The sequence below is a fragment of the Mercenaria mercenaria genome, chromosome 3 (assembly GCF_021730395.1).
Source record: "Mercenaria mercenaria strain notata chromosome 3, MADL_Memer_1, whole genome shotgun sequence".
Taxonomy (NCBI): Eukaryota; Metazoa; Mollusca; class Bivalvia; order Venerida; family Veneridae; genus Mercenaria; species Mercenaria mercenaria.
The window spans coordinates 42,401,957-42,426,980 of NC_069363.1; the positions used below are offsets into that span (position 1 = coordinate 42,401,957).

A 25,024-nucleotide genomic window follows, 5' to 3' on the forward strand; every position below is an offset into this window, starting at 1 on the left:
GACATGAAATACTGCTTATCTATCTGACATTTGATCTTGCAATATGACCCTGACTTTGAACCAACACAACTGAAAGATGCATTCTGCGCATTGTAAAGTTATGCCAAGTTATCTGAAAACCCTTCAATGGGGCACAAAGATACAGAGCATACAAAATTTGTGATGGATAGACAGACCACTGAACCAAAAACAGTATGTCTCCCCTGTAATAACAAATCGAAACCAAACAGTGGTATGTTCCTACCTTCATTTTAAATCATTAAACTGCCTCATATTTCATATTTCTTGTAAAAAAATAAAGGGATCTGAATATCAAGTTCCTGTTACAACTGAATGACATGTTGAGCCACCTGACCATATCAACTAGAAGATGCTTTTGTAGAAAAGCACATGCACAGTAGTAATGGGCAAGAAGTCAACAGGGGACAAGAGCAAAAGTCAGAGAGACAATGACAATTGCCTTAGTGACTGAAATGCAATAGGGATCATCTATTTAGCATGTCCAATGACCCCATGAAGTTATAACATTCTAGGTCAAGTGGTTTTCAAGTTATGGATCAGAAATGGTTTTCCATGTTCTGGCCCCTGTGACCTTGACCACTGAAAGAATGGCTCCAAGATCATTAGGGGTCATCTACTCTGCATGTCCAATCATTCTATGTACTTTCATCATTTTGGTTCAAGTGCTTCTCCAGTTATTGATTTGGAAACAGTTTTCCATGTTCAGGCCCCTGTGACTTTGACCTTTGATCGAGAGACCCAAAAACAATACTATTAGGTATCATCTACTTGGTAAGCCCTATGAAGTTTGAAGGTTCTAGGTCAAATGGTTCTCCTGTTATTGATCAGAAATGAAGGAAAGTAACACACACACACAAGTTTGTGTCAAATAACATGAATCTAGATTTGCAAGTTCAAACCATGAAAACCCCTAAGTATTGTTGGTTAGGCAATTTAGTTCCCAAGACAAAATATAGTTCCAGAAACTCTGATGGAATTCTTACCTCTGCCTCCACGACCTCTCTGTCCACCCCCACGACCTTTCATCTCACCACGACCTTTAGATTTTTGTATGACCTCTTCTTTTACCATGTCTATTACTTCATCCGGTATTCTCAGGTATTTTATAGTGCTTCCTCTTATATAACACTCTGGCATTCTCCAAAATCTGTCTCCATCCTTAAAATTAAATGTGATCAATGGCACTAGACATAAAACATTTACTTAAAAAAAAGTTTAACAAAACTATTTCAGACATGTACATTGTATGTGTATATTAATAACACACTGTCAAACAATACAGCCAAAACTGAAACCATATGCTAGCATCAATAAGTTATCTTAACAGTTTACACACAAACTACATATGAATGGCATATTCAGGGTGTTTTTTTTTTTCAAGAAACAGATTTAAGATTTCCCCTATTTTACTAGTCAATAAGACAAAATGGAAGAGGCTCTGGGAAAGCAATGAAAAAGTCTGACTATCAGTCTCTTATTACCCTACCATGTCTGTGGTGAAAATGATAAACATTAAAAAGGGAGAGTAGAGCACAACATTTTATAGCAATTTTCAGATGTAAGCCTTACCTGGAAAATGTAGGTCAGGTCAGAATCATCATGAATACATCAAACCCATGTCATGACTGTAGGAAATGTCTCAACTGCATGCCCATAAGATATGACGGTTAATATAATAAAATAATTTATAAGGATTTTACCTTTTGTCCACTTCATCGCCTGTAAGAGCACTAGGTCATTTCAAAGACTTAAGAGAAAACAGTTTATCAACTCACCCTTGAAGTACAGATAACTTCTCGGAGGTTTATATTCATCCAGTTATCACAGCTTACTAAATGTCCATTGTATGTCTCTCCATTCTTCAACTCAACCAACTGTAATATAGCAACACAACTTGAAATGTACATTACTCCAACATAAATTCTCATTTATAGGTAATCTAAAGACAAAATTTTAACCAAATTGTGAATTCCTAACCAGTTCATGTAAACTGCACCCACCTAGCACAGCAGTCTGTTTTCATTATTGACCACACTAACATTACTGATATACATTGTATTGCATTTTTCAGCTTTAAAGAAAATAATCAGGCAATCTTTCAAGCACATGCTGCCACCTTGGTAGAACCACCAACTGTTCATGTTCCAGATAGATTTGCTCACATGAAAGAACTTGACTACTTGAGTAAGGAGTAAGAGAGTGAAAAGAGCAAAGTTAACTGCCTGGACATTAAGACCACTCTGCAGACTGCAGCACAACTTTGAGAGGTGTTACTCAGTTTGTACTGAAATACAAATACATGTACACTGTATGCAATATATCGACTTTACTGACCATTGTATGACTATAACACTGCTAAAATTGAATCAAATCAATAGAAACAAACAAGTTTTAGCAAACTCAAAATAATGGAAGGTAAGATTTTTTTGCTTACTGACTGACAATGACTTACCATAGGATGGTTTACTGCTGTTCTAAGATTTTTTTGCTTACTGACTGACAATGACTTACCATAGGATGGTTTACTGCTGTTCTAAGAAGTGATAATGGAAGCTGAAATGAAAGAAAATGATAAACAATTTAAAAACAAGAACTTTAAAAAAAAACCCATATAATTATAGTCAAGATGGATCAGTAGAAGTCATATATGTTCAAGCTGCATGTTGTGATTAGATTTTAAAGGCATTGACCTCCAAATTTTGCCTAAAAATGATCCATGGTTATTTTTAGCTAATTTGGGAACATAGCCTATACCCCCAAAATTTGGAATTTTGACGTGTAAATGTTCCAAATTGGGAAATATTTAGTCCCATAGGATATAGTAAGGATGTGTTTAAGCACTTTCTCATACATGTGTTTCACATTGTACAACCTCTTTAACATACTTCCATTACAAAATAGTCCATAATTTGGTCAATAATTGTGCAATTTTGATGAAATTTTTATCAGAATTTAGTTTGGGAATATTTGCACACATTTTGGGATTGGGAATATAGCCGAATATTAACGGCTATAAAAACGACCGAAAAAAAATCCTGTGATCTTTCTTTAAAACTGAACTTTGGTCAAATCATGAACATCAGAAATTGAGTTTTTGTTTCTAAATTAAAAGTGACATATCAAGAGAAAAGAAAGCTGTCCTGGCAAGTCGAGAATCGGACCAAGGCCGCAGCGGCAATAAAACTTTCCCACTCTCTCTACCAATACCACCATGGAGGAATATGTGTTAAACATTCTGTTAAATGTAGATATTTGTAATTAAGAGAATCAATAAAAATGATGCTAAAAGTACACCAAAAATTGATGTTTTGTTTGACAGACAGACCTTAAAATTACAGATTCCTCTACTGCCAAAATTACTACACCTACCATGACCACGCCTAGTGAAAGTGAAACCGAAAGTAAAACTAGAAAATGCTTTTGTAAAAAAGCGCATGTCTCCCCCAATGGAAAGTCCTATAGGCAAGAAGTCAATAGGTGTCAGGAGCGAAAGTCAAAGAGACACTGATGGCTGGCTGCACTAAGGATCATCTACTTGGCATGTCCAGTCATCCCGCTAAATTTCAACACTCTTGGCCTAGTGGTTCTCAAGTCACTGTTCAGGCTCCTGTGACCTTGACCTTTGATCAAGTGACCTCAAAATAAATAGGGGTCATCTACTCTGCATGTCCAATCATCCTATTAAGTTTCAACATTGTAGGTCAAGTGGTTCTCAAGTTGTTTCCAAAAAATGATTTTACATGAACAGGCCACTGTGACCTTGACCTTTAATTGACTGACTCCAAAATCAATAGGGGGTCATCTACTCTGCATGTTCAATCATCCTATGAAGTTTCAACATTCTGGGTCAAGTGGTTCTCAAGTTATTGATCGGAACTGGTTATCAATGTTCAGACCCCTGTGACCTTGACCTTTAACGGAGTGACCCCAAAAACAATAGGGGTCATTTACTCTGTATGAACAATCATCCTATGAAGTTTCAACATTCTGGGTCAAGAAGTTCTCAAGTTATTGATTGGAAATGGTTTTCCATGTTCAGGCCCCTGTGGCCTTGACCTTTAACAGAGTGACCCCAAAATCGTTAGGGGTCTTCTACTCTGCATGACCAATCATCCTATGAAGTTTCATCATTCTGGGTCAAGTGGTTCTCAAGTTACTGACCGGAAATGGTTTTCAATGTTCAGGCCCCTGTGGCCTTGACCTTTCACAGAGTGACCCCAAAATCGTTAGGGGTCATCTACTCTGCATGACCAATCATCCTCTTAAGTTTCAACATTCTGGGTCAAGTGGTTCTCCAGTTACTGACTGGAAATGGTTTTCAATGTTCAGGCCCCTGTGACCTTGACCTTTAATGGAGTGACCCCAAAATCGATAGGGGTCATCTACTTTGCATGTACAATCATCCTATGAAGTTTCAACATTCTGGGTCAAGTGGTTCTCCAGTTATTGATCGGAAATGGTTTTCAATGTTCAGGCCCCTGTGACCTTGACCTTTGACGGAGTGACCCCAAAATCAATAGGGGTCATCTACTCTTCATGACCAATCATCCTATGAAATTTCAACATTCTGGGTCAAGTGGTTCTCTAGTTATTGATCGGAAATGGTTTTCAATGTTCAGGCCCCTGTGACCATGACCTTTGACGGAGTGACCCCAAAATCAATAGGGGTCATCTACTCTTCATGACCAATCATCCTATGAAGTTTCAACATTCTGGGTCAAGTGGTTCTCTAGTTATTGATCGGAAATGGTTTTCAATGTTCAGGCCCCTGTGACCTTGACCTTTGACGGAGTGACCCCAAAAACAATAGGGGTCATCTACTCCAGCAGCCCTACAACCCTATAAAGTTTGAAGGTTCTAGGTCAAATGGTTCTCCAGTTATTGCTCGGAAATGAAGTGTGATGTACGGACGGACGGACGGACAGGGCAAAAACAATATGTCTCCTGGGGGAGACATAAATATAGAAAAACTTAATAGTAACAGCATCAGTGGCTGGGATCTGCATGACAGATTCAGTAAACAATCTAAGTGATAATGAAACACACGTCACAGTCATGCCTATTGTATTGCAAGCTCAATCAGAGATACATGTTTGCTTGTAGAATTTTTTTTTTATTCTTTTCAATGAATAAATATTGATAACTTTTGTGACCTTGACCTTGAAGCGAGCTATCCGAAACATGCACTCTGCAGGTCATCTTGATGTGGTGAACATTTTTGCCAAGTTTCTTTAAAATCCTTCAAGCACTTCAAGAGTTAGTATATCAGAGCGGACAAGAAACAAAGTCATATGACCTTTGACCCTCAACTTGTGATTATGATCACATTTGCTAAACCCTTGATACTTAACAGCAAGATTCCACTATGTACCATTTTTAATGGACTTTAAGGACTATGCTATTTCGACAATGCAAAATTCCTATGTAAAACTGAGATTGTCGTAACAACGCGAGAAATGCACGGGGATCAAAAAGAAACTAATAATTATAAGAAAATGTATCTCCGAATAAATTATAAAGTATCAATGACTCTCAAAAACATGTCCCAACAGTGCACTAGAAGAAAATGCATAGAAATTTTCGGGGTAAGTATTTGGTACCGTAAGTCTCTCATATATATACAATATATATATTCTTCAATCAAGGATATGTCAGTGTAAATGAGCTGAGCGTTAGCTTTCTAAGAAAACGCCGTTAAACTATGTTACACGAATCACACGTGCACCGCTCTTTTACAAAACTGTGTCCGCCATGTTTTCTTCAGTGAACGAAATAAAAGGAGTATTTTACCTTATATTTCCTTATTGTAGAGTACGATTGACTTTCTAATCTAAATAAAACATCACTTTTTTATAACATCCCACTGTCCAATCTTTCTGATCACTTAACGATCACTCACAATTACAAAATAAAACCAACGTGTCATCAAATATTATCACTTTACACGGCTTCATGGACATCACGGCCTACTAACATTAAATTTGTAATCATGCGCCAACCAAACAAAGGATGAAAGATCGGTACTTTTTCAAAGACATTTTATTTCCTGTAATTTTCTGATATTCTAACCTTCAAACAACCGAATTGTATGCACAGAAATAACGAAACATTTATGCAATATAGCTTTTAGTATAAATTTTGGGTCTATCTTTTTCCAGCCCAACAACAGACATGTATATGTCACAAACCCGGCCTATCCTCGAAATCAGTGTCAAAGGTTACTAGAACATAAATACAATAAATAAACAACCGCTTACTATGTTCTTGTAAGTCCTGTAAGATGAAACGGCTCGTGTTTATACATTCATATATATTCCGTATCGGGAACATTGACAATCACAAGTCGATCCTTACCACGAACATGAAAACAGTTACTTTTATGCCTTTGTTTACATTTCAAAAGTAACTATTCACATATACGTTCAAGAACGTAAATTTCGTGCTTTCCGACCCACATGGTGTGTAAACTTCTGTATTTAAAAGTATGGTGTATTCGGCAAACCATTTGTAACTTCCGACGTGGTAAATGTCATTGTCAGTTATGTTTACGAAATTTAATTGAATATTTATGTTTTATACTTGCAAAAGAAAAACTTGATGGTCATGGCCGCTGGCTTCGAATTCCTCGCCCATCACCGACGTGGGATCAAAAACCCACTTGAGGTGTGAAACTTTTCACGTAAGGAAGCCATCCAACTGAGGTTAGTGTCTCGATCTAGGTATTAGTCTGAGCCTAAAAAAATGTCTGGAGGGACCCCTGGAGCCTTTCACCACCAACAAAACCTGGGAAAAGTTTATTGTGTCGTTTCGGTGTTACTCGCAATCAAACAAAATAAACATTGTTCCCGTTTTTGTTTGTTTGTTTTATATAAATGAATATGCAAAAAGGGTTTGTTTGTTTCAGTGTAACGTCAAAATATAATATTACAATTATATATCAACAGTGAACGCCACATGCATTATTTGTTCACGAGGGGTTATGCTTTAATCTTACAGGTAAAACAAATATATTCCTATTGTATAAAGGGTAAAGGTAAATATATATGTATATGTGTGTGTACTCGTGGAATTAAATGTTAAGTGTAAAAAGTATATATTTCTTTGTGTTTGCATGTTTGTAAAATTGTATTATTTATGACGATGGGCTGTTAGGCTTAAGTCTTAATAAACTATATGTTCTGTTCTGTTCTCTTCTGTAAAAAGTATATATTCACAGTTCAAATCATCCATGCTAAATAATACGTACGATATGTTTGCTTTCTCACTGTCTAACATGTTCGAAATGATTTATTCGATTTTTATCATAGAGTTCTAGTTTATTTTTCACCTTAAATTAAAGCAAACGTGTTCAATATAATTTTAAACAAACTCTGAAGTTTAGTAGGTTGTAGCATTCTCTAGGTCAATGGTATTTTTATTACCTTCTGTAGTCAGTCATTATCTATTGTAAAAAAAAATCTTTTTAACCAAAGTGGAAAAATTCAGGTACTTGAAAATGCAGCTTTCTAAAGTTAGAATTCTCGATGTCATTTGTCAGACATAACTTGTAAATAAATAATATTATTACAAAATAATACTGCTATTTCTTTTGTTGCACTTTGCGGACTTATGATAAAGTTATTTATGTGCATCTGTTCACAACGAAGCATTGACCCTGAGGACTATGTATGGGAAAATATAAGAGTGAACTAAGTGTTGACTGAAAAAGGGCAATATTTATTTTGCCGAATAATACCTTAACAAATATATATTTTCACATATCTGGGCGAAAAATACCGCTTAACAATAGATATGTTCTCATATCTGAATGGAGTTACAGTCCAATACCATAACAAATATATATATTCACATATTAGGGCGGATATAACCGCCAAAAGTATATCAAGAAATGTAGATGAATTTGCATATTAAGAGAAATCTTTCAAAATTAGAAATTTGTCACTTGAAAGAGGAGGCGGAATGGCATGTGGTGGTAAGATAAACCCAGAAATTAGCCAAAATAAAATTAAAGAAAGAAGCGTGCTATTCACTCTTGAATGCTGACGAAGAAGGAAGATGCCGTTTCACGATTGGTTCAACGGTATAAAAGGAATTCATTGATTGGCTTTTACCGTAGTATATAAATTAACATATTTCAGAATAGGACCGATTTGCTCCAAATGTACAATGACATAAATAATTTTATCTACCTATAAAATTCATATATATATGAGCAGTACAATTCCTGTAAATGAGCACTGCGTAAGCGCTCAGGCCCCTCTCGCACACCATACCTATAGTTCGGACTTCTTTAATGTGTAAAGGCATGTGCACAAAAATGACAAATTTTGCCAACACCTGGTAAATTGTAATGTGTTTTTTAGAAAAGTAATAAACGGAAATAGAAAAATAGCTCTCAGCTCATTTACACGGATAGTTTAGCTTTATTATGTATGTTATAGTTTTTCGCAGTTATGCACGATGACATAGAATACTTACCCCGAAAATTGTGACACGAACATACTGATAACTTTTCCCACTTTACTTTTTAAATTAAAGTAAGAGTTCAGCACTTCATGGTTTTGATGTATTGTCACATTGGAATAACGTTTGTTTTACAGTAACTTCGAAATTAATCAGAAATAATATCATGTACCCCACCCACCTAATTCATAATTTCAAAATAGCATAGGCCTTAAAAAAGATGCTGTCTGTAAAAGTTTGTTCCTGCTTAGTGAATTGCAGTACGAGTAAAAATTGTAGGACGAGTGAAAATTCTAGGCAGCACATCCTACAGGACGAGTTGTTTTCAAAAAATTTGTCGAGACCTGTAAGTCATTAATCCTGAAATTAAAAAAGATCCCAATTTGTGTGTTTTATGATGCATTTTTCCCAGCCCAATTCCCAAAACAGTTGGGGGAAAATCTGAAAAACAACACATCAATCTTCCATATCATTAATTACTGTAGCTAAAAAAATTCAGCTCAGAGATGTTTATATGCTGTTACGGACTGTTAATGGACGCGACCATCAGAAAATAAAAACAGCGTCAGTCAATTTACGGCAGCCAGAACTATAATTACGGACAAAAAGTACTAACCAGAAGAGCAGATTTGATGATTGATTGCAATTAATGACATCACATACCTAAACTGATTAGTCTGGTAGTTACTGAAATCATTGTTTAAACAGAGGTTACTAATTGCCTAATAGTGTCCGAAATAGTGTTATCCAAATACTTGTATTGTTAAATGAAATATTAACAGCAATTAGCACGGGTGATATATAAAGAGACATATTAAAATGGAAAGAAAACATTATGTATATGAAAACTGATAGCCAATTAGGTTATTATAAATATGAATGTCTGAAAATACCATCGTTATTTCGGCGTTTTCCACAGAAGTCGCAAAACCAAAGATTATCGAAAAGCGGAAATTCAACAAATAAAAAGGAAATAAATATAACCAATAGACAATAACAAATATATTTTTGTTTTATTTCTGTCTTAAAATGATATATATGATCTTATTTGACGTTGCAGTAATAAAAACTAAAAGTCGTAAATAATAACAAAAGTCCAACTTTTGGTAGTACGAAAACGTGAAGTAGAAAATTCAACTGATTGGAAGGGGACACATTTACATTGATATTTTGATATTTTTGAAACAAAGCATGTCAGGAAAAAGGAAATCTTCATTATCGCCAAGTGATGTTGATTCGAAAACGCCAAAGGTCACGTGTAATCAACAGATTTTAAGCGAGAAATTGACTTCAAAATCGTGTATCAGTAAATTGAGAGATGCATGGCAAGAAACTAAAAATCTTACATATACAGACGGTTAGCACTTAACAAATATGTACTTATTTCGATTTTTTTGGTGAATTTTATTCCTGTCAGCAACATTGAATATGCTTTATATTTCGCTCAGTAGGTAGAGCGTTGGTCTACGCCTACGGATCGCAGGGTCCAGAGTTCGATCCTCAGGCGGAGCGTATGTTCTCCGTGACTATTTGATAAACGACATTGTGTCTGAAATCATTAGTCCTCCACCTCTGATTCATGTGGGGAAGTTGGCAGTTATTTGTGGAGAACAGGTCTGTACTGGTTCAGAACGCTGGTTAGGTTAACTGCCCGCCATTACATGACTGAAATACTGTTGAAAAACTGTGTTAAAACCCAAAACAAACAAACAAAAGCTTTATATTTCATTCTAATATGACTATCATGCTTTTATCATCACAACAATATTAATTTGACATCACGTCAACGTGATATTTAGCGCCATGTACGCATTGAGAATAATGCTTTTAATTTTATCACATAGTTTACTTAAAAATATGTTTAAAACGAAATGTCACATTGCACAACTGTCTTGATTTATTTACATGGTAATTCGCTTTGCAGAATAATTCGCCATCATTTTCGTCCATATTGATTCTTCTGCAAAACATGTTACCATTTCCAGTCCTAGCATGTATAAACAAAGGAGTGTAATGACCTACCATTTGGCGCAGTGTATGTGCGAAGAAACAGTTCTATCATATTTGATCTAAATTTTACAATAAAAGACATATTAGAATCGAAAGAATTTATAGCAAAACAGAACACTGTTTATACACTCAGGAGGTTATACGTCATTCAAAATAATTTCACTCAGGTTGTGCCATAGAAAAGATAGAAAAAAAAAAAAGATATATGCAGATATTGAAGCAATGTGTAAGTGCTCTTCGGGCTTGTATATAACTCAGCATCGAAACTAATTTTATCAGTTTAACAAATTTGTGGTGGAATATGCACACTCTGTTGTACTGCTAGTTGCTTCGCCATAATTGGTGTATTGTTGTGTGGATTTGTTGGTGTAAATTGTCTCTGCCTAAATATATGTGTGTTCGTGGGTGTGTGTGGCTTTGAGGGTTTAAGGATCTCTTTCTTGAAGTGTTGTATCAGTAATATCCATTGTCTTTGTAATAAAAGTAAATAAGTTTGATTGCCCTGCTGACTGAATTTTCAAAACAAAGCAAAAATAATGATGGTGGACAATACTTCTGAGATAATTCAATTTCTACTGTCCATTTAGTGGGAAAGCCAATTAAGGGTTAATTTCTTTAAAATTTAAGACACTGTCTTATAAAGATTTTCTGCACTGTTAGTCAGAATATACATTATTCCTGTCAGACTTGACCAAAATAAAAATGTTTTTATAATAAATGAATTTATATAATGGCGAACAATATCGTTTTTAGCTCACCAGAACTTTGTACAGTGTCATCAGTTAATAAAGGTGGACGATCCCTAGTCCATCTTCCATCCCCTTGTATCCTCATGAACTAATTGATAAATCTTCACAAATCTTGATCTCTGTTTTATTCCAGTGGTTCAAGTTGGATCCTTTCAGGGGCTACCACTGCTAAAAAAAAGAAAGAAAAACCTTTAGGCAACTTATTTTTCTGATGTAAGACATAGCAGTAAAAACATTTTATGTCCTGTGTTGTTAAGATAAAGCTTTCTGTGACCTGTCTGTATTGTAGGAAAGGGTTAATTGTATGAGACTATTTTCAGATGCATCGGGAGTTGAGATCAGTCATGGACCTTTCCGTCATTGCGTATTGCCGAACTTTCTGAAGGATGAAGAAGCCATCAGTAAACTGCAAGATGAATTGATGGACCTAGAATTTTCGGAGAAAAACAATGACCTCTATAAATTTCATCAGGTATATACTTCAAGTATTTAAAAACAAACCTTTTATCAAATATTTTTTCATCAATATATTCACATATTCTAATTTTTATTTTTGCAGTAAATTTTATTTTATTGAAATGTTTATTTTGAATATGCAATTGTTCCTCCTCTGAAGTGACTTTAACTGGTCAGTGCAATCAGAAATATTCATTCAGTATAAGCGCTTTTTAAAATTTAAATCCTGTTAAATGGTGCTGATGGAAAGATGATTTATATTCTAGACCAAAGATCCATTATTGACAATTTTCAGTACTGTATAATTCTTGATGATAGTAATGCAACCAGTAATAATTAATTTTTAGGTCAACTTTTCAAAGAAAAAGTAGAGCAGCTGCACTCGCCCCGGCATCGCCGTTGGTTAAAGTTTTTGATAAAGTCAAGTATCTGTTACTATCAAAGCTTTTGACTTGAAACTTAAAATAGTTATTTATTATCAAAGTTTACACCAGGAGAAACAATCTCAGTAGCTCTGAATTTTTGACAGAGTTATGCCCCTTTTTAACTTAGAATTTTTTGGTTAAAGTTTCATAATGTTTTTACTTGCAAAGGTCTAATTCAGAGTCAGGCACTGAGAAAAGTCGAGCGTGTTGTCTTACTGACAGCTCTTGTTAAACGTGTGATATAATCACAAAAATGATCGGCATTTCAGAGTACAGAAGACTTAAAAACTGCAAAGACTGAAAATATAATGGCCTTCAGGTATTTAGATATTTGATATGACATTATCATTAATTGTTGCCAGATTGCCTGCAGTCTAGTTTACACTTTAATTTACTCATCAGGCACATAGCTAGCTAATCACAGATATGCAAGTGTATACACTTTAGTTTCAGAAATTTTTTCTCTCTTTTATTCCCGCTAATTAAAATTTTTTAAGTGATACTTTATCTTACATTTAAAATCAGTCTGTTTCAGTCATCAGTGGTGTATCATTTGGGTATGTTTAATATATTTCAACACTCAAACTTGGTAATACACCAGATAGAATAATTTACTTATGCTATGCCCTCATAGAATGATTCTGCAGACATGTAACCGCCTTGTAGCATTTAAATATATTCAAACATCGTCTGCTATACATTATTTCTTAATTTTTGACTTGTTTATGTTTTCAAGACATTGCTCTGTTTTAAAGAATGTGATATTGTGATGAACATCTGGAGGAATGTCCCTGTAAAGGAAATACTTGTATTTATACAGGAGAATGCTTTGTGAGACATTCAGAGACTGGCTGATACAGGTCACTGGTATACCATTAAACAAAACAGTGGATGCTTTCTGTGCACAGTATGTATATACAGGTTTGTTGGATTTTTTTCTTTGATGAAACAGTTTAAAATGAAATTATCTTTATTTTTTAACCCTTAGCATGCTAGTTAAATTGTCGTCTGCTGGAAATGTCATCTGCTAAAATTGTAAATTTCATTCAATTTGCTCCAAAATTGGAAGAAATATTGTCAGAGTAGCAAACAGCTTGGAACCTGATCAGACGCCAATTTAATCGGCGTCTGATCTGGTTCCAAGCTGTTTGCAAAGGCTGTTAAATTCGCCTGCAGCAGGCGAAGGGTTAATTTTGTTTAAAAAAGTGAGTGGTTGGGCCAGTGGAGAGGGGAAATTTATTAGGGAGAGCATTTATATGGGGGAATAAAGTAATACAGTAAAACTTATTTAAAGCACTCCCTGTACATCTATCAGTTGTAATATGGATTTGTAGGTGGATGGGTGTATGATGTGTGGCTTTGACTGGTGTGTTTTTAGAGGTCATTAGAGCTTAAAATAAGAAATCCCTTTAAACAACTTCTCATGAACTACTTGCTGGATCATCACCAAACTTGGTCTATAGCAATCTTACATTGTCCTTTTTCAGTTTTTTTTTCAAATTGTTCTGTGTAAGCACTTTTCAAGGCAGCTAAATAAAGAAAATCTTTTTACAACATTATCTCATGGACTTTGTGATGGATGTCCAGCTTACTTATTCAGAAGCATCTTTGCTTGGGGTCTGTAGGGTCTGTAGATCAAAGGTCACAGTGACCTCCAGTTTTAGACTGGTTTTCACTCAGTAACTAAGAACCCTTTGACGTACTGCTTTCAACCCTCATAGGAGGATTACCTGTCTCTGTTGTTTTTTGGGGCAGTAGATCAAATTAGTGACCTTGAGATTGAAAATGGTTTCAGGTTATGTATTATAACCCTTAGGCATACAGTCTACAAACTGCAAAGGATGATTGCTTGTGGTCAGTTGTTGGTTATTATTTTCCTGCGCCAAAGGGCAGGGTCAGTGTGATCTCAGGATTGAAAATAGGACAGGCCATCATCAGGCTGGGGTGGCATATGTGTTTTATAAACAGCTATTGTCTTGGGAATCGATTTCATCCTCACTTAAAGAAGAAGATAAGATGTATAAAATTATGTAACAGACTGAAACTATTTCAGCCCTGACCGTGAAGTGAATCCGGGACCTCTCACATCTAAGGCGGACACTCTACCTCGTTTCTATAAAAGCTAGGTCAATAGCAAGGAAGTATAAGTGCACCCTTATACTCCACCCTACTACATAATTGATGTCTTCTGTAGTTGCTTTTACCTGATATTTCAGATACTTTATTATGCCATGACGATGAGCTGGAAGGACGTAGAATAGCCTACATTTTCTACCTTGTTAACTCCTGGACTGAGAAAGATGGTGGTGCTTTGGACCTCTTCAGTGTGGATGGTAAAAAAACAAATGATTCTATGAAATTGTATTATTTTGTTGTATAAATTTACAATTCAGAACATATTTAATCAAACAGAGGTTTACGAAACATTGACAGAGGTGAAAAAAATTATGAAATAAATAAAATATTGAAGATACAGATGTTATTAGATTCTTACCTAAAGTAGGCTAGTAGTGGCCATTTTGACCAGTATAAAATCACCAATATTCCCTTTTATGGGCATATCCATTTATATTGTCACCTCAGTACGTAAAAAGGATAAATGCATTGAAGAAGCACATAACCACTTCAGGTGATGACATGGTAAATTGATACTCTCACTTAAGAGGTCAAAACAAAATTTAAAACTTTAACTGAAATGTAAAGATGTAATATTGCAATATACACCTGGCATATCCTCCAATGACAATATAAGGGATGGCAGTGATATGCCCAAAATTACTTCTGATTCAATATGTGGCTATTATTCAAAGGGCAGCATTTTATACAGGCTTTGTTGAACATGTTTTATATAGTGGTTTGAAAATGTTTTAAAGTATTTACAAATACCCTTTAAATGTTATGCTTTTTAAATAAATTCAGCTAAGTAAAGTCTTACACGCATTGATTTGAATTGTTACGTTATAGATAATATACAGCCAAAGGAAGTTGTGAAGTCAATACTACCTGTCAGAAATAATTTTGTTTTCTTTGAAGTTACACCTGGCTCATATCATCAGGTAAGAAAAGGATTTACACTCTTTTATGCAATATGATTATAATTTAAAATAGCATACGATGTTATCCATGAATAGAAATGTAGGAAGATATGAGCAACTTACCTTTTACATTGTGCAATCTTTTGATACTCATAGAAGTAATATGTAGACATCATAAAGGAGAAGAATACTGGCCTGTGTTGACTTACATCTCATGTATGTAGAATGTAGAGAGATGGTCATGAGGGAGATAAAGTAATACCAGTCTGTTTTAACCTTAAACCTGTATATGTATAATATAGAAACATGGTCATGAAATAAAAAAAATACCAGCCGGTTTCAACCAGGGATAATCCAAGGTCAAAATTTTAGGGAGAAGTGACTTCTCCCTCCACAGAATTGAGGGAGAAATCGAGGAATTTAAGGAGAAGTTTCAGCATAGTATTCAGTTTCCCGCCTATATACTCATTTTCTATGGGTATTGCTATAAATTATAAACAGTAATTATTTAAGGAAATTGAATATTGCACTATTATTATCATAAATTTCTAAATAAAGTACAAACTGAGCTATGAAAAAGTCGCCTTTAAATTTTTATCCGAAATTTACACATCCGAAACTCGTAAATTTATCAGGTGCACGATCGAAACGCCGTGAAAATTTTAATTCATGTTTCTATTCCCGTGCTTTAATAATGCCCGATTCTTGCATCAACTTGTTCACATTTATACATTTAATTAATAGTGGAATTCTGTGCATTTGTCAAGTAAAATTCCAGATGAAATAGATGTGTGTGTAAAAAGGGTGGAGGAAATTATAGCTTTTAACCCAATATACAAAACTCTTCCTGTTACCAGTACAAAATAATAACTTTCCAAATATGACTTTTCTTATTTTGACTGGGGCAGTCTTTTTAAGAAAAGTCAAACTGCATGCAGGAGTTGCTTCCCTTCAACTTCAGAAATCTCTACATATTGGTAAGGGAGATCACTGAGTAGAAGATTGCAGAAAAGAACTATTATTTTATTAGTCCGATTTCTTTATTTCTAAAGCATCAACTTCAAATGCTTATGCGGCATTATCGTTAATTGAACACATTTAAATGCACAGCAGCTGAAAATTGCTTTTATAAAACATTCACCAAAAATGCACTGTGCAGTAACATGCGCATAATGCCATTTAATCTGTTCAAAAATAATACCAAACTTGTAGATATTGGCGATCTTTTTACAATATTTTGTACGGCAGTTCAGACGTCCACGGAATCATTTTTTATCCACAGTGCCTGGGTAATTCATTTACTGAAATTGGCAGTATTTGAAATAATTTTTGAAGTAATTTTTAATAAAATCAAGAAATAATATACAGTTGGTGCATAAGATCATGCAGTCGTTAAGTTTATCAGCTTTTTACATGCCGATTTGAAAATTTTCAAAATGGCAGCGGCTTACAATATTATTGATTAACTACAGTGGGATATTAACGCTATGACTGGCTGAAGTTTGACAGGCGAGTAGGCCGGGTTGACAATGGATTTATCGGTAATTAAATCTAGAATATGCATCAAGTTTTACAACTTAAAGTCTATAAACAGATTTCAACACACTGAAAAACTAGGCAATTCGGATTTCGCCCGAAGGCAATAATTAGGCGAAGTGGCCGACTTTACAGTGACAATATCGCTCAAATCACCTTGTAGGATGATCCCTGTCAACCTAACTCTAAAACCCGTATATATCATGTAAAGATATGGTCATGAATGACCTATTTCAGTCTAAAATCTCTATATGTGTAACACAATGACATTGTCATGAAAGAGAAAAATACTGGTCTTTTTAAACTTAAAACTCCTCGTTCAGAATTGGGTATGGCATACATTGAAAAAACAACTCATTAATCTTTAGAAATCTTCCTATCATTCATTGGTTAACTTACACATTGAAGAGAACTGTGTGTTTCATTGTTTCATAAAAGTTTTTTCTCCCTAGGAGAAACTTCATGAAGTTCAGATATATCATAAATGACTGTAATTTTTTGGCCTGTCTATCAATGGTTGGTTCCATGGTCCTCCTTTATAGAAATACACAAATATAATCATTCCCCATATTTGCAGGTAGCAGAAGTTCTGTCAGAGGACAAGACAAGGTTATCTATTAGTGGATGGTTCTATGGTCCCCTTATATACAGGTACAAAAATATATAACTGTTCCCTATATTCGCAGGTAGCAGAGGTTCTATCAGAGGACAAGACAAGGTTATCTGTCAGTGGCTGGTTCCATGGTCCCCCAATACAGAGACCGCCTCCGTACATTGAGAAACCAAGACAACTACATGGATACAGTTCTATTGATGTAAGTACAACAACACTTTGACTTAAGTTTACATTATACTTAGTTTGTTCTACAACTATACAAATCACTCTTGACACTTCATCTATAGTGTTAGAACTACTGGTACCATTTTTGTCGAGCCCACTTGTGGAAGTGAAGACATAGTCATCCAAATGGCTGTTCGGTGTATGTGTGTCAGTGTATCCGTCCAACAGGATTTGTTTGTCTGGACTATAAATTTGACATGCATGGAGCAGTCTTGTTCATATTTGGCATGAATGTTAACCTCAGTAAGACAGAGTGTCAGTGCAAACCCCAGGTTCCTATCTCAAAGGTCAAGGTCACAGATGGAGGTCAAAGGTCATGTCAGATCTGTCCAGCCCATAACTTTGACATGCATTGAGGAATCTTGTTTATATTTGGTATGAATGTTTAACTCATTGAGATGGAGTGTCATATGCAAACCCCAGGTTCCTCAAAGGTCTGGGTCTCACTTATAGGTCAAAGGTCATAGTACCATAAATGTTAGTTCTTTTTACACCTGGCAGGCTCGACATGTTACCCGTGGGCATCTAGTTAATATATCTGGTATGATGCAGTCAGAGAGAGAATCCACCACCTCCATCCTCAGAGTTTGCACTCTACCACTAGGCTACCAAGGCCATATGTCAGCTTAATTTAGATCTTCTCAAGTCATACTATATTGTATTTTCATTACAGTAGTGTATTGTGTTCATTAAAGCACTGTATTCCACATATTCAAAGACATTCTTCCTATTTGATGCTAGAAAAGGTAGCAGTTTTTTTCAGCAGTATCTATTGTTGTTTATTTTTCCAGGATGATGTTTTCTTTGACTGGATAAATCCGGTGTATTTGAGTGTTGGTGCCCAGGGAAGTATTCAGGAGAAGTTTGAGAATGAGTCAGAAATTGAGCTGCAAGATTTTCTGCAGGTAGTAGTCTGTAAATGTTGAAGTGTATTGTAGTAGGCAGATATATATGCATGTTAACATGAAAATTTTAGTTTTTACCAACTGAGACCAGAGGATAGCAACTGGCTACACTGCATTACAGAAGAAAGCTTGGTTTTGCAGAATTTCAGAGAGTAGCAATCCACAGTTTTGTTTAATTACAGAGCAAAACTTGGCATTGCAGTACTTCAGGTGGTAGGAGTGGTCAGTTAACCTTATGGTCACATTGTTTTTCAGGAAGCAACTGACAACTTCTTAACATGAAACACAATTTTTGACTTCCTGTTATTTGTTAAGTGCTAACTACTTCAATATGACTTATTCATTTATAAAGCAGATGGGAAAATGCTACATTCAATTTCAGAAAGAGAAGTATGAGGCCCTCCTTGAAGTGTTGAAATCATCTAACATGTGTTGGAAAAAGATGGGACCTGCTAACAAAAGGTACACTGTATAGAAATTACATTTACCTGGGCCCAAGGTTATAAATCACAGTGGACCAGTCTCGAATCTCCAGCATCTGATTGGTTAATTGAGCTCAGTTTTATGACCTGATTTAATTATAAGAAAAATGTAAATTAAGTAGAGAAATGATCACAATGGACATGCTTGAAGTGTTTGCATCCTGAGAGCTGTCAGTTTGGCTGTAGTGTTAGTAAGTTGTCTGATTTAACTTCCGATTTATGTCTGAAAAATTTTCTGTGCACATTCGGAGAATACTGTTTCAAAAGATATGTATATATGAAAACCATGATTTTTAGCTCATCTGATTTTTTGAAAAAAAAATGATGAGTTATTGTCATCACTTGAGCGGTTGTCGGCGTCGGCGTCGGCGTCTGCGTCGGCGTTGCCTGGTTAAGTTTTATGTTTAGGTCAGCTTTTCTCCTAAACTATCAAAGCTATTGCTTTGAAACTTGGAAGACTTGTTCACCATCATAAGCTGACCCTGTATAGCAAGAAACATAACTCCATCTTGCTTTTTGCAAGATTTATGGCCCCTTTTGTACTTAGAAAATATCAGATTTCTTGGTTAAGTTTTATGTTTAGGTCAACTTTTCTCCTAAACTATCAAAGCTATTGCTTTGAAACTTGGAATACTTGTTCACCATCATAAGCAGACCCTGTACATCAAGAAACATAACTCCATCTTGCTTTTTGCAAGAATTATTGCCCCTTTTGGACTTAGAAAATCAGTTTTCTTGGTTAAGTTTTATGTTTAGGTCAGCTTTAATCCTAAACTATCAAAGCTATTGCTTTAAAACTTGCAACACTTGTTCACCATCATAAGCTGACCCTGTACAGCAAGAAACATAACTCCATCCTGCTTTTTGCAAGATTTATGGCCCCTTTTGGACTTAGAAAATATCAGATTTCTTGGTTAAGTTTTATGTTTAGGTCAACTTTTTCTCTTAAACTATCAAAGCTATTGCTTTGAAACTTGCAACACTTGTTCACCATCATAAGCTGACCCTGTACAGCAAGCAACATAACTCCATCCTGCTTTTTGCAATAATTATTGCCCCTTTTGGACTTAGAAAATCATTTTCTTGGTTGAGTATTAGTTTAAGGCAACTTTTCTCATAAACTATCAAAGCTATTGCTTTAAAACTTGCAACAGTTTTTCACAATCATAAGTGGACACTGTACATCAAGAAACATAACTCTATCCTGCTTTTTGCAAGAATGATGGCCCTTTTTAGACTTAGAAAATCATGGGTAGGACAATATTTCTGTTATACAAAAAAAAATCAGATGAGCGTCAGCACCCGCAAGGCGGTGCTCTTGTTTTAGTTAACTTTACAATATTTGAAAACCCATGTGGCTTATTCTATGGAATTATGTTTATTATTGTATTTCTTTGTTCATTTATATATACATAGCAACATACAATAGTTTCACAATTAACAATTATTACAGGTGCTATAATCATGCAGACGAAACCTGTTTACCAGAAGTGGTTCAGACATGTGTAAATCTGTTCAGATCTGATGCCATGTTTCTCTTGTTGTCAAATATGTCTGGACTTAAACTACACGAATTGGCTGGGGGCAGTTCTGAATCAGAGTCTGAAGCAGACAGTGAAGGTTCTAGTCAGGATGCCCAGGGTTCATCATCGAGTAAATCTCAAACAAAAGAAGTTGAACACGAAGAAACGACAGATAGTACTGCAGATAGTGATGCTGCCTCAAAGAAAGGGAACAAAGGTATAAAATACAAATTGCATTATCCAGAGGCAATTTTCATGTTACAGTTAAGGAAACAGAAATCTTCTTATATTTAACAGTAACAGTAATATTCGGAAACTTAATTAGAACAGAAGAAGGAAAACAAGAAGAAAATAAAGATTCTACTGCAGATAGTGGTGATTCTGTAAAAGAAAGTCTAAATACAAGTGTATAAAAGCTGCAGCATATTGATCCCAATCCAAACCGAAAAATTCATGAAAAATATTTTGGTAAATAGCAGCTATTTAAAGTGAGCTCAAATAACAAAAAATGCTAAAAAATGATATACTTTCAAGATAAAAGCTATAGATTTTGCGTAGTAATTATTGTGGAATGTGATCATGTCTATGATGTCATTTTAATGCAGTCATGTTTGTAGCATTCCTGTGGTAATTTATTATTTCAACATTATTATTTCATTTAGCATAAAATTGGAGTCAGGTAAATCATAAGTGTAATTGTATAGAAGAATGTATATACAAACACATTTAGTTTTGCAAATTCTCATATTTGCTTCCAGTTGGACATGTGCAGTTTCAAATTTTATGATATACTACTGCCTTAAGGTCTTTTTTACAGAATCTGGATGCACTGCCAGGTGCCGGACTGAAGTACGCCACTGGAGTCATCAATGTTATACTCTTATACATGATACCGATACTGAGGGATCACAGTTTGCCCTCGACATGGTGCTTTATCTGGGTTGTCAAGGTGTGTTCTTTATCAAGCAGTCTGTTTACTTTTTAGTTCGACTGTTCAAAGAATAGGTAGAGCTATTGGACTCATCCATGCGCCAGCATCCACGTCCCGATTTGGTTAAGTTTTTGTATGTAAGCTGGTATCTCAGTAACCACTTTGGGGAATGGATTGAAACTTCACACACTTATTCATTGTGATAAACTGACTTACATTGCACAGGTTCCATAACTCTTATTTTGCTTTTTTACAAAATTATGCCCCTTTTTCGACTTAGAAATATTTGGTTAAGGTTTTATATGTAAGCTGGTATCTCAGTACCCACTAATGGGAATGGATTAAAACTTAACACACTTGTTCATTGTAATGATCTGACATGCAGCACACAGGTTCCATAACTCAGCTTTGCATTTTTACAAAATTATGCCCCTTTTTTTACTAAGCAGTTTTTTTGTTAAGTTTTTGTATGTAAGCTGGTATCTCAGTACTCACTAATGGGAATGGATTGAAACTTCACACACTTGTCCATTGTCATGAGCTGATATGCATTGTACAGGTTCCATAACCCTGTTCTGCAATTTTACAAAATTATGCCCCCTTTTCAACTTTAATATTCATTCAATTGACAAGACTGTTGAATAGTTGAGCATTGCTGTCCACCGACAGCTCTTGTTCAATCATTTAACTTATCCTACTGCTGATCCTTGCACACAAGTTAAGCACTGCATTTAAGGTCCTTTATCCCTAGTATTGATTCAGCATCTTGAAGAAAGCAGGTTGGAAACCCAACATTAAGTGACAGCTGTAAGCTAACTGAAATACTGCTACACTGTGTTGGGTCAAGACACTGTCTAACAATCAATGTATATCTGTAAGTTTGAATATTTCTAGCACTTGTACTATTTAAAACTGATGCCTATGTTCCTGTAAGTTTATTGCCGGAAGGGTTGAATGGATTGTATGTTTGGATTTTATTGGGAATGAGGATTCTTGCTTTTAAAAGTAGAAAAGTATTTTTATATTAGATAGGTTTGTGATATATTTGAACCACAAAATCAATGAAAATTCTGACTCCACAAATGTTATTAAAGGGACTGGCCTCCAGATCGTTCGACAACAAAAAAATAACATTTTTTTTTAGATATCTGGAAATAAATGCCACATTTTTTAAGAAGGCTTTAAAACTTTATTACTGACAAACTATATATTACGGAAACACAAGTATTTGCTGCTTTTACTACTTTTTACGATGAAAATCGAAAAGCGTTTATAACACTTTACTCCAGGTAAACTGTCTCGTTTAAAATTATATATATTTTGAAGTCATAATTCACTAATTCTGCTATAGCGTTATTGGTTATGATGATGGGAAAATGTCTTTATTGCCGATTCCTAGCGCGGTCATCTTTTTTTCTTGATTTGGAATTTTTAAAATATTTTAGAAACAAAAACTCATATTCTAATGTTCATAATATGACCAAACTTCAATTTAAAAGAAAGATTATTTTTAGCCAAATCTGGAGGTCAGTGCATTTAAGGTCACAATAGTAAAGGCTATTCTGCTTGTTCATCTTTCTGAAAAGTCCTTCTGAAATCAACCTAACAGTAAACATGCTATATTTTTGTAGACTGGGATATGGAGTATGGAGGTTTCACATCGTATATTGCTAAAGGTGAAGATGAAGAGGTAAGGGCAAGGACTGGTTTTATATTCACTGTCAATTTATTCAAAATAGTTTGATATAGGCTGTCTACTTTGCAAGCTGATGTATCTGTTTATAATGTCCACCCCCACCCACCCCCAACCCCTTCTGCTCATGTTGATTGTTCAGACAGGGCATCTATCTGCTGGTAGGCAATTTGGATTCCAGTCAGTGAGAGCTAGTGGTTAAGACTTGGACTGTTTAACCTAAAGGGCTTGCTTGGGTCACAAGTTCACCTTCTCATGACAAAATTACTGCTTTTTTCTAAGAAGCAGACTTTAGAGTGAATAAAATCAGCTTGTAACTTTCATCATACTGAAGCTTAAAGTATAAATTAAACTAAAGGCTCTTTCCTGCAGTTCAACCACTCAGTTTTTGCCAGTACTTAATTAAATGAGCAGCGCCATGAGAAAACCGACATAGTGCCTTTGCGACCAGCAAGGATCCAGACCAGCCTCGCATCTGCGCAGTCTGGTCAGGATCCATGCTATTCGCTAACAGTCTCTCTAATTGCAATAGGCTTCGAAAGCGAACAGCATGGATCCTGACCAGACTGCTCGGATGCGCAGACTGGTCTGGATCCATGCTGGTCGCAAACGCACTATGTTGGTTTTCTCATGGTGCGGCTCAAATGTCAAGTGTAATCACTGTTCCAGTATTTTGAAGGAAAGCAAATGTTTGTAATTTTTGATATTTTAGTTGTTAACAGTGACCCCTCAACCAAACTCCCAGGCACTTTCGTACAGTTGTGATTTTCTACATTTCATATGTAAACGGTTTTGATGTTGTATATTTCAGTTATTAACAGTGACCCCTCAACCAAACTCCTTGGCACTAGTGTACAGAGATCAGGAAACTCTACGATTTGTGAAATATCTCAACACGGACATAAATAAAATGCCCAATAAAGGATTCTATGATATAGCTGCTGTATACTATGAATAAAACTGTTGCTTTTATACTTTTGTCTTTTCTTTTAATTTCTAGACAAGTGGTGAAGTATTGTTTCTGTTTAAGCTCACCCGTGGGATGAGCTATTGTAATCACTCACCCTCATTTTTCTTGAAATGAGCCACACCATGAGAAAACCAACATAGTGTATTTGCGACCAGCATGGATCCAGACCAGCCTGTGCATCCACGCAGTCTGGTCAGGATCCATGCTGTTCGCTTTCAAAGCCTATTGCAATTAGAGAAACTGTTAGCGAACAGCATGGATCCTCACCAGATGCGCAGGCTGGTCTGGATCCATGCTGGTCGCAAATGCAATATGTTGGTTTTCTCATGGTGCGGCTCAAATGAAATCTCTCTGAAACCATTAAATAGTAAGTATTTAAATTTGTCTAGGATGCTTGCATGGTCTTCTTCCAAAGTGTTTCAGAGAATTCCATTCCATTTAGAATTCTGGTTTCCATGGAAACTTATGGGAAAAACCTTAACAATATTCTTTTCCAAAATTGCAAGGCCCAGAGATCAGATATTTTACATGTAGCGTTATCTTGTGATCCTCTTCCAAAGTTTTTCAAATCATTGCCGTGGGGTTAAAATTAGCCCCTTTCAGGGATTCACTTGTTTTACAAAGACATATAGAACAAGCAAATTCGATGAATTGGTATCCCCACCGAAAGGGTTTGTGGTGAGGAACAGCAAAACAGTATATCCGGCAAAAAGTTAAGGATGTTACTAATGAATGCTATTTTTTGGTGGGATGTTGATTACAAATATTGATGGAAAATTAAAAACGAAAAAAAAAAAAAAAAAAAAAATTGCGGCCGGGGACGGGGGGAAGTGCATGCTTGGGGTGGTGGGCATGACTGGGTGGAGGAGTGACCAAAAAAAAAACTTGACGGGCATCATCACAGTATATTGGTTCATGTTTTTTTCAAGTTTCATGAAATTCTACCTGCTAGTTACTGAGATATGGCTGCGGACGAACGCACGG

At 35.5% G+C, this 25,024-nt stretch overlaps 2 protein-coding genes across 2 annotated transcripts in view; one reads left to right on the forward strand and one right to left on the reverse strand.

The window, feature by feature from the left end:
• LOC123525812 (metalloprotease TIKI1-like) overlaps positions 1-9,444 on the reverse strand; it is a 71,694-nt gene extending 62,250 nt beyond the window's left edge. Inside the window, exons 1-4 of the mRNA XM_053539670.1 lie at positions 9,378-9,444; positions 2,533-2,574; positions 1,797-1,895; positions 1,005-1,179 (exon numbers count right to left, since the gene is read on the reverse strand). Coding sequence (XP_053395645.1) covers positions 1,005-1,179; positions 1,797-1,895; positions 2,533-2,574; positions 9,378-9,380 — 319 coding nt within the window. The 5' untranslated portion in view covers positions 9,381-9,444. The remainder of the gene's footprint in view (positions 1-1,004; positions 1,180-1,796; positions 1,896-2,532; positions 2,575-9,377) is intronic.
• Positions 9,445-9,529: 85 nt separating this feature from the next.
• LOC123524973 (prolyl 3-hydroxylase OGFOD1-like) lies at positions 9,530-24,044 on the forward strand. Its single transcript, XM_045303625.2, has 13 exons — positions 9,530-9,841; positions 11,564-11,715; positions 12,394-12,443; positions 12,945-13,045; positions 14,341-14,457; positions 15,089-15,180; positions 17,382-17,510; positions 18,328-18,441; positions 18,824-18,903; positions 20,377-20,663; positions 21,264-21,395; positions 23,009-23,067; positions 23,882-24,044. Exons 1-13 carry the CDS (start codon positions 9,676-9,678, stop codon positions 24,026-24,028), a joined length of 1,626 nt encoding a protein of 541 aa, XP_045159560.2. The 5' UTR covers positions 9,530-9,675; the 3' UTR covers positions 24,029-24,044.
• Positions 24,045-25,024: the final 980 nt, after the last annotated feature.